At 42.4% G+C, this 10,893-nt stretch overlaps 1 protein-coding gene across 1 annotated transcript in view; it reads right to left on the reverse strand.

Annotated features, from left to right (window-relative positions):
• Positions 1–1,465, reverse strand: part of AQP7 (aquaporin 7) — a 56,487-nt gene extending 55,022 nt beyond the window's left edge. Inside the window, exons 1-2 of the mRNA XM_006898541.1 lie at positions 1,392–1,465; positions 1,081–1,218 (exon numbers count right to left, since the gene is read on the reverse strand). Coding sequence (XP_006898603.1) covers positions 1,081–1,218; positions 1,392–1,465 — 212 coding nt within the window. The remainder of the gene's footprint in view (positions 1–1,080; positions 1,219–1,391) is intronic.
• Between the last annotated feature and the right edge of the window lie 9,428 nt (positions 1,466–10,893).

Raw genomic sequence — 10,893 nt, forward strand, 5'->3', positions numbered from 1 at the left:
CACTGCATCCTTTTCTTGTGTTGTTGACTTTGGTGCTGTCTGTTTGCTCTGTCTAAGATTACAGCCCATTGTGAAAACATTGAACTGAGGACTATAAGCCTGACAGCAGCAAGTTGGCAGCTAGGGAATGAGAAATGTGAGGAGATTCCCAGCCTTGATCTGGGGGACACTGTTGTGCACACCCCTACCAGGCAATTGGAGCTGGGCCCAGAAACAAGGGTGGAGAGAACACACTTCCCAGCCTCTCTACAGGTCTTGACCTGTAATACACTAATTTGTTTTGAAGCCCAGCCTCAGAATTCCCATCCCCGAGAGGTTTGAGCACGCTTGTTGGGCATAGTGTAAATTCTCTGAAGGTTGTTACCAGTTTCCAAGTCCTCATTCAATCAAACAACACAAAATACCCTGTCATCTCCCATACATTGTTATGTGCCCTTGAATCAGATCTGACTCCTAGTTGACCTTCCAGTGGATTTTCAGAGGCTGGAAATCACAAAGGAGGAGATCACTTGTCTTTCTCCTGAGGAGCAGCTGGTGGATTCAAACCACTTGCCTTGGGGTTGGCAGCACCGCTCCTTACCAGCAAGATCATCAGAGCTCCCAGTGAGGCCTCTAGGAACAAACCTTTTTGATTTTCCAAACTTCCATGAGAATCTGTCAGTAGCCTTGTAAGGCAAGCCACAAGCATTATTGGCTCCTCCACATTTTACAAATGAGAGAGCTAAGATCCAAAAAAGATAAAGGGATGTCTTCAGAGTCCCTGAGTGGAACCCAGGCTTCCTAGCTTCCAGTCCATGCTGTTTGTTCCACTTCAAACATCTCTCAGGCTGCAAAGCATGATAGGAAGGAAATCCCAGGCTCCAGGCACCGATGCAGAAGCCAACACATATAAACATGGAGTATAGACGCTCACCACATGCCAGAATATGCAGCATGACACAAACGAAGGACATGAGCCAATTGGGCTGACAAGGTCTCCCCCTATCTCTGCTCACCAGACCCCACCAGACCCTTCTGTCCCCCTAACCTACAGGGAGCCTAAGATAACACTCTGGCTCCCTGCCCACCTGCCACACCCACTTTTTCTGGCCTCCTTGCAGGGCCTGGATGTAAGCCTTCTCAGGGCTGCATGGGGGAGCCACCCTGGCCTGCAGCCGGGGCTTAGAGAATAAATTTAGAGAAGCCACAGCCGTCACCACAGGCTTAGGGTGCTCAGCTCTGCCAAGCCAAGAGGATGAGCTGTCAGCCAGGGAGCCTTCTCCACCTGCCAAGCACTCAGGCCTCCCACTCCAGCTACACACCAGGCTCCAGAGCAGCATGTTTTCCAGGGAGCCTCATGCACCCACAGTGACCACATGTTCTGGGGAGGTCTGTGTGTTTACTCACACCACCTCCATTCCTCGTCACTAGCACCCTGCGTGCTGGTGACCTGCATCTTCCCGCGCTCCTCCTTGGCTATGTGCATTGTGCCTTCTTGACCTATATATGCAACAGAAACTGGCTTCCACCTCGGACCCAGGCAAGCATGCCTGACATGCACACCCATGTAACTACAGGTGCCACATCTGCACATCTCCTGCCTCTTCCTCAACAAAGGCCATGTGAGGGTGAAGGGTGGGTCACCTGTCAACCCGTGGGACCTGCTAAGTCAGCAAGATGAGAAACAAGCTGACAGGTGTGGGTGGCCTCGGGGCACCAGCAGTGGGGCCCGCCCACACCCTCCACCCACATTGCCTCTAGCCTACACCCTCAGCCAGGATTCATGCCAGAAAAACACTTCTAAATATATATATAGAGAGATTTATATACAGATACATATAAAATCTGCCGCTCAATAGTCATTGTGCCTCAAAGGCTACCGTCAAACTTCTACTCTCAAATGAGAGTCCTGGTGAAGACTAGAGTGGCAGGTACCTTCCTCTCATAACCTCTCTCTCGTTTGTCTCAATCTCAACCTTCCTGACTACACCCCCTCCCAGGAAGCCCTTCCCGCAGATGAGTCACACCTCACTATCCTCTTTGCACATGCTCTCTTGAGCAGAAAGACCCATTCTGGGTCCAGACCAGCTCTGCCTTCTCCCACCTGTGTTCCTGCTTAGGAGTCTGTCTCCAAGACTTCACGCTCCCTGAGGACAAGCGAAGGTTACAAACAGAAAAACCAAGATGGTAGAGTAGTCCAGGAGAGTGATTCACCCACTGACCGATCACTCCACTAGAAGCCCACCATCTACCCTGACTCCTCCCCTCCTTCACTCCCACACCCAGTTAGCCACCAAGTCAAGTCTGACTGGTTCTAAAGAATGTTCTCAAGCTACTGCGTTGTGCTGGTGGCTCCTAACACATGGCTGACCTTCCATTGGGTTTCCACGGCTGTAAATGGCAAAGAAGGGCATTGTGCATCTTTCTCCCCTGGACCTAATGGTAGATTTGAACCACCAGAGAAGTTCAGCTTTTGGCTTAGCAACACAACTCCCTGCTAAGTGAGTTCAAATCACCGATATTCCAATTAGCAGAGCACTTAATCGTTGCATTAGTGGGGTCCTCAGATATAGATACAAATAAATGTATTCTGAATTTTACTAGGATCACTTACACTGCTATCAAGTCAGAACTCACAGCTAACCCTCCATTGACTGCCCATCTTTCTTCTTGAGTACTACTACTGTTGTTGTGTGCCGTCAAGTTGGAACCAATTCATAGCTGACCCTCCAGCCAGTTTTCAGAGACGGGAAATCACCGGGGAGGAAATCGTCTATTTTCTCTCTCAAAACAGCTGGTGGTTTCGAACTGCCTGATAATCAAGGTTAGGATTAGGGCAGGACAGCTCCTTACCCACTAGACCACCAGAGCTTCCTCATGCTAGTAACTTCAAACCACCAGAGATGGCTGGCCTTTGAGTTAGCAGCAAAACTTCCTGTGAACTTTGCCACCAGGACTCCCTGCTGTGCAGTGGTCTTTATGACACATTCTACAGAGCCAAATGCTTTAGCTGATTTTGACAAATCTTTGTTTCTGTAGCCAACTCATGGCTGCAAATCAACCAAGACTCGACAAAACCATACCATGAACAAAGCTTGATTTTTATCTGATGCAGCAAAGAAATCATATCACTGATTAACCAAGGGCGTTCTAACACAAAAGGGCTGGTTGATATTTCATTTGAATTAAAGAGTACAGCCAACACCTGGTGATCCCACCAGTTCCATGCATTGAGATTTAGGTTCACCGTTTCATAAGACAAACCAGAAAATTTAACCTAATATTGTGTTTGGTGCTACTGCTCTACCTCCGAATCCTTTGTATAGAACATTGTGTAAGAGTGCTAAAAGTCTGCAAGCACAATTGATCTCTTTACCTGAAACAACAATGGAGAAAGGCCAGTGAAGACTAGGAGGAGGAAATGGAATGTGTTGCTAAGTGTCTCCAAGGACAATTACTTTCTTAGTCGTTATCACAGGACTGGATGTGTGCCTGGCTCCCATTGCCGAACATTTTGATCAAAGATTCGACAAAAGAATCTTAATCAAAAGAGAGAAACTATGGAAAATTTCAAGTTCTCAGGGACTCTAGACTGTTGGTAGCCATGGAGACTGGATTAACTTCCAAAATTATAACCTACAACCAAAAATATCCCCTGAAGTCTACTTACAACTAAATAGTAGTTTAGCTTAGCTAGCAAAGAGTGTCTGTCTGGAGCACTATGCTTTTAAAAGAACTATCTATATGTGCTTTTTTTAGTCATTTTTATTTTATTTATACATCCCTTTCTACATCCCTTCAATTATTATTTTTAAAATATTTTAAGTGTGTGTGTGTATGTGTGTGTGTGTGTGTGCGTATGTGTGTGTGTGTGCTGTCAAATCAGATCTGACTGGTATAGGAGGAGATAGCACCTCCTTTTCCAGCAAAGCATCTGGTGGACTTGAACTGTGTACTTCTGGGATTGCAATTATTATTTTCTTACAGTTCTTTTTTTAAAAAAAAATTTAATTTCTTTATTTTTCATTTCATTGAACATCTACAGAGATTTTGGAATTCCATTCATTCATTGTTGCAGCCCTCTCCCCGCCCCCCCCACTCCCCACCCCCCGTTTGCTCCTCTCCTTCAAACGCAAAAGAAAAACTCCCTCATTGGTACGCAATCCCACACACACATCCCCCAACCCCCAAATATAATCCACTCTGCAACCCTCATTCTGTACTCTTACGATAAACATAATGCCCTAAAATATAAAATATTCTCTCCCCCAAAGATTTCAATGTCGTAAACATATTTCATCCAGTTTTTCTCAGTCTTACCCCCATCCCTATGTCAGCCTCATTCTACAACAGTGGCACCATATAGCATTTGTCCCTTTGTGACTGAGATACCTCACTCAGCATAATGTCCTCCAGGGTCACCCATTGTGAATAATATTGCATGAGTTCCTTGTTTTTCAATGCAGCATAATATTGCATTGTGTGAATATACCACAGCTTCTCTACCCATTTGTTTGTTGATGGGCATTTGGGTTGTTTCCAACTCCTTGCTATTGTAAACAAAGCCGCAATAAACATGGGTATCCATATATCTAGTTGGGTGCCATTTATGGTCTCTTTAGGGTATATTCCCAGTAGTGGAATTGCTGGGTCAAATGGTATCTCTATTTGCAACTTTTTGAGAAAGCGCCACATCGCTTTCCACAGTGGTTGCACCATTTTACACTCCCACCAACAGTGGATAAGGGTTCCGGTCTCTCCACAACCTCGCCAGCATTTGTTGCTTGCTGTTCTGTTAAATTTTGCTAGTCTTACTGGGGTGAGATGATATCTCATAGTTGTCTTGATACAGTTCTTTTCTTGATATAAAATTTAGACACTGAAGCGTACAATCTTTTAGATTGTTAGATAATTTTTACAAATATTTATCTTTGTTTAAAAGAAAGCTGTGCCAAGACATATAACATTGCTATCATCCTAGAAACTTCCCTCTCATCTCCTATTTCATGGTCCCTGACCCCAGGACAATGACTTTTCATATTTCCTTTTGCCTTAGATTAACACCCCTTCTGTGCCCAGGTTTCTTCCTTCAGCAAATCCATCCATGTTATTTTGTGTATTAGTAGCTCATTCCTTATTTTGGTTGGTTATTAGTATTATATTGTATGGGAAAGAATTATCTATATGTGATCAAGCTGACAATCACTTGACAGGTTAGATCACTCATTCACTTTTTCACTGCTGATGAGTGAGAAATCACTCTCAGCTGACCCTTCAGCAGGTTTTCCCAGGCTGTAAGTCACACGGGAGGAGAATGCTCATCTTTCTCTCTCAAGGAAGCTGGTGGATTTCAACTGCCAAAGAAGCACTCCTTTCAGGTTAGCAGTGCAAACTCCCTATGGACTAAGTCACTTAAAAGATTGTTATTGTTATTGCTGTTGTTGTTATGTGCCATCGAGTTGACCACAACTCACAGCACTCTATGAACAATAGCTCTAAACTCTATCCTGAGCCAATCTCCCTGTCTCTGACACGCCTACCTTCATTACCCCAGTTACTATGTCAATCCATTTCATCCAGAATCGTCCTTTCTTGTGCTGTTCCTTCAACCTTCCAAGTATGACGTCCTTCTCCAAGGACTGGTCCCTCCTGGCAACATGCTCAAAGTATATGACACAGAGTTTCAAAATCCTTGCCTCCAAGGAGCAGCTTGGCTTCACCCTCTCCAGAACAAACCTGTTAGTTCTCTTGGTAGTCCCTGGTATGTTCCATTTTAATGGTCCTGAGTTTATGATAATGAAGGAGGAACAACTCAGAAAAGGAGAGTGAAAGTGGTTGTACTACTGGAGGAATGTTATCAATGTCACTGAATTGTACAGGTAGAAATGGTATTTGGGCCTATGTTTTTATGGTGCATATTCTCAATAATATTGTTGCTATCATGTGCTGGTGCTGTTGGGTTAGAACTGACTCATAGCTGACCCTCCAGTGGGTTTTCAGAGGTGGTAAATCCCAAGGGATATTATCCTATCACACACAACATTGTATTTCAGGATAGAACTTGAAATTGACTTTTTGACTATGAATACACCACCATTCTTCCTCTGTTTATCATTCCCTACATAGTATACCATATGATTATCTGATTCAAAGTGGCCAAAGCTGGTCCATCTCATTTCACTAATGCCCAGTATGACAATGCTCATGCATTCCATTTCATTTTAAACAATTTTCAGTTTTCCAACATTCAAGCTACATGCATTTCATGTTCCAATAATTAAACGATGTTTGTTACTGTTTTTTCCTCATTTCAACTGACTTCCTGTCTGGGCTATACCACTGTACTATTATAACGATCCTCATTCCTTTAGTGTTCATAAGGTTTTCAAAGGCTGTTATTTAGGAAGTAGATGACCCATCCTGCTTTCTAGTCTGTCTTAATCAGGGCGCTCAACCCAAACCTGTCCACCCTTACGGCATTTGACACACTAGTGGCACAGCCCTCCGTATCACAGTAATCCCAAATTACCTCAGTACAACAATCTGACAGACAAGTGCTGTACCACTTAGAACAATGCTCTCCCCAGACACGATTAATACTAGGCCTGAGGACTGCTCCAAGCTAGAGACTCTCTGTCAGGACCCAAATGACCTTTTTCCCCCCAACTGACTTTTAGATAGAAAGATTCACCCACAAGTCCTAATTACTTAAACACGAGGCTTCCAGCCCACAGCTGATTGCTAATGAAATCACACTGGCAAATCAGCTTACACTTGATAGTTAACAAAATAAAAAATGCCTAAATAGTTTACATCCGATTCTATGAAGAGGATTGTGGCATCAGGATTGGAGGGAAACTCATCAATTACCTGTGTTATGCAGATGATACAACCTTGCTTGCAGAAAGTGAGGAAGCCTTGAAGCACTTCTTGCAGAAGATCAAGGAATGCAGCCTGAGGTATGGATTGTATCTCAATGTCAAGAAAACAAAGATTCTTACCACTGGATATATAGGAAACATCATGATGGATGGAGAGGATATTGAAACTGCCAACAGCTTCATCTTGCTTGGATCCACAATTAACACCACTGGTACCAGCAGCAGGAAATAAGGAGATGTATTGCACTGGGAAAATCTGCAGTTAGAGACCTCTCCACATTATTGAGGAGTAATGATGTCAGTTTGAGGACTAAGGTGCATCTGATTCGGGCCATAGTCTTTCTGATCACTTGCTATGCATCTAAGAGCTGAACAATGAATAAGGATGACAAAAGAAGACTAGATGCCTTTGAGCTGTGATGTTGGAGAAGAGCACTGAACATCCCATGAATGGCAAAGAGAATAAACATATATTTCTTGGAGAGGGTGCAGCCAGAGTGCTCTTTGGAAGTAAGAATGATGAGACTTCACTGCACATATTTTGGCATGTTGCTAGGAATGGGCTATTCCTTGAGAGGGACATGATGCTGGGAAAATTGAAGGGTCAGTGAAGGAGAGGAAGTCTCTCAACCAGGTGGATGGACACAGTGACTGCTGCAATGGGCTCTAGTGTGTCAAGAAGTATAAGGATGGCACAGGATAGAACAGGGTTCAGATCTATTCTTCATAGGGTCACTATGAGTTGTATTCTCCTCGATGGAATCTAGGAACAACAACATACAATGGAGTAGACTGCCCATCTTTTCCAGCAGGGCAGCTGGTAGACTCAGACCTTTGATTTGGCAGCACAGCTGTTTACCTACTAGACCACTAGCGATCCCTATTCTCAACAATAATAAAGTAAAATATTTTTCCAACTAGTTAAGACAAAAGAAACAAAGAAATGTGCTAAATATTTACTCATTTGTCGAGAGTCGCAGGGGGGTTTCAGGCCTTTTGTTCATAAGGTCACTGTGAGTCGTATTCAATTTGAAGGCAATCAACAACAACAACATCAACATTCACCAATAAGAAAATAATCTTTCTTTTTAATTGAATGCTAATTTTCAAGTGTCAGAAGATGCTTCTTCAAACGTTTGTATTATGCAATGCAATGGTTATAGATAAGGCACATTAACATTTTCTCTACCTCTTATGTCTGCTGTTAGCTGCATTGAGTCACCCCAACTCATAGTGTCTGTGTGAAAAACAGATTTGAACTTTGTCTAATCCTGTACCATCCATATGATATCTGATAGGCTCAAACCCATTGTTATAGTCAGTTCTTAAGTCTAGACCGATTCAACTCAACTCCTTGCTGTTAAGTCAGAACTACCTCACAGCTGACCCTCTAGCAGATTTTCAGAGGCTGTAAATTGAAAAGGAGACAATTGTTCATCTTTCTTCCAGCAAACGGCTGGTGGATTCAAACCACCTATTTTTGGGTAGGTTATCAGAGCTCCCCATATGCTTATAGAATTTGGTTTTGGGGATTGCAGTGCAGCTTCTTGCCAGTAGGCCAAAGAGCTCCCAAGAATTTGGTTTTTAATAATTATTAAGTTTAACAATCTGAAGACTAAAGTGTGCCTGATTCAGGCCATGGTCTTTTCAATTATTTGCTATGCATCTGAGAGCTGCACAATGAATAAGGATGACAGAAGAAGAATTCGTGCCTTTGAGTTGTGGTGTTGGGAGAAGAATACTAAACATTCCATGGGCTACCAAGAGAACAAACAGACATGTCTTAGAAAAAGTGCAGTCTGAGCACTCCTTGGAGGCAAAGATGGCAAAGCTTTGTCTCTCATACTTTGGGCACGTTGCTAGGAAAGGCTATTCCTTGGAAAGGGATATATTACTTGGAAAGGTGAAGGATCAGTGGAGGAAAGGATGACCCCCAATGAGATGAATTGGCAGAGTGACTGCAGCAATTGTCTCAAGTGTGTAGGAAATTATGAAGACGGTACAGGACAGGATAGTGTTCAGGTCTGTTGTTCCCAAGGTTGTTGTGAGTCATACTCAATGGTGCTTAGCAACAGCAACAAAGTTTAATGCCACCTGTCAGTTTGCCAAACTGTGGTGTCTTGCGTGTTGCTATGATGCTGGAGCTAAGCCACTGGTATTTCAAATGTCAGCAGCATCACCCATGGTAGGTAGTTTGGAAGACACTCAAAATGTGACGGGGGAAGAGCTGCCTCCTCGAAGTAGAGTCTACGGTTTTGATATGGATGAAGTAAAGCTTTCCCCCAATAAAAGACTTTCATTATCTCATGTGGCAAGACTCAAAAATAAGGGGAATCAGCTGCAGATATCCAATAGTAATCGGAATATGAAATGTACACAATATAAATCTAGGAAAACTGGAAATTGTAAAAAATAAAATGGAACAAATAAAGATCAACATCCTAGGCATTCGTGAGCTGAGTAGAGGTGTTCTGATCTTGACCATTTTGAATGAGACAAGAACATGATCTACTATGCCAGAAATGATGAATTAAAAAGGAATAGGGTGACATTCAATGTCAAAAAAGAGCGTTTCAAGATGTATCCTGAAATGTGATGCTTTGAATGATAGGATACTGTCCACACATATACAAGGAAATTCTGTTGGCACAACCATTATTCAAATGTGTACATCCACCAAAGATGAAGAAATTGAGGATTTCCACCCACGTTTGCAGTCTGAAAGCGATGAAACATGATATCAAAATGCATTAACAATTGGTGACTGGATGCGAAAGTTGGAAACAAGGAAGGACTGTGGTTAGAAAATATGGTCTTGGCAAAAAATTTGTACAATTATTTGTTCATTGCGAATATTTTACTTAAAAAAACACAAAAAAACCCCAAACTCTGATGTCCTAGTGCTAAGAAGCTGCACTGCAGTCCCAGAGGTGCGCAATTCGAATCAACCAGATGCTCTGCTGGAGCAGGAGGGACACTCTCCTTCTGTAACAGTCAGATCTGATTTGATGGTACACACACACAAAAAAAAAAATTTAAAAAATAAAAAAATAAACAGCAACTGTATCTGTAGACTTCACCTGATGAACTATACAGAAACCAGATTTACTACATTTGTGGAAAGAGAGATTGGAAAAGTTCAATATCAGCAGTCAAAACCAGGCCAGGGAAAATTCAAATTGAAGATGAAGAAAATGAAGATAAATCTTAAGAATAAATTTGACACATTGGACAGTAATGACACAAAATGAGATGAGTTATAGAATGATATCAAGACAGCACCCACGGAGGAAGCAAAGTGGCATTTCAAAGGCAGGGACTAAGGACATCATCAATGAAGAAAAGCAAAAGGACATTACAAAGACAGAGAAAAAAGAAAACACCAAGCTGGATGTCAGGAGAGTTTCTGAAAATTGCACTGAAACAAAAAGAAGCTAAAATAAAAGGTAGGAATGCTGAGGAAAGAGAGCTGAAAAGATTTCAAAAGGAAGCTCAAGAAGATAAAGCAAAGTATTGTAATGACCTGTGCAGGGAGCTGGAGCAGAAAACCAAAAGGAAAGAACACACTCAGCATGTCCCATACTGAAAAAACTGAAGAACAAATTCAAGTCTTGAGTTGCAGTATTGAAAGACTCTACAGGCAAAATCTTGAATGATGCAGAAATCATCAAAAGAAGATAGTTGAAATACACAGAGTCACTGTACCAAAAAGATTTGGTCAATACTGAATTATTTCAGGAAGTATTATATGATCAAGAAACAATAGTACCGAAGGGAGAAGTCCAAGTTGCACTGAAGTCATTGGGAAAAAAAATTAGATTGCAGGACTTGATGTAATACCAACTGAAGTGCTTCAGGATACAGATGTAACGCTGGATGTGTTCCCCAGTCTCTGCCAACAAATATAGAAGACAGCCACCTGGCCAACCTACTGGAAGAGACCTAAATTTGTTTCCATTCCCCCAAAAAGTGGCCCAACAGAGTTATCAAACAATATCATTAATATCACACTTATGTAAAATCTTGCTGAAGA

The sequence above is a fragment of the Elephantulus edwardii genome, unplaced genomic scaffold (genome assembly GCF_000299155.1).
Source record: "Elephantulus edwardii isolate Elephantulus edwardi_28Jun2011 unplaced genomic scaffold, EleEdw1.0 scaffold00232, whole genome shotgun sequence".
NCBI classification, from domain to species: Eukaryota; Metazoa; Chordata; class Mammalia; order Macroscelidea; family Macroscelididae; genus Elephantulus; species Elephantulus edwardii.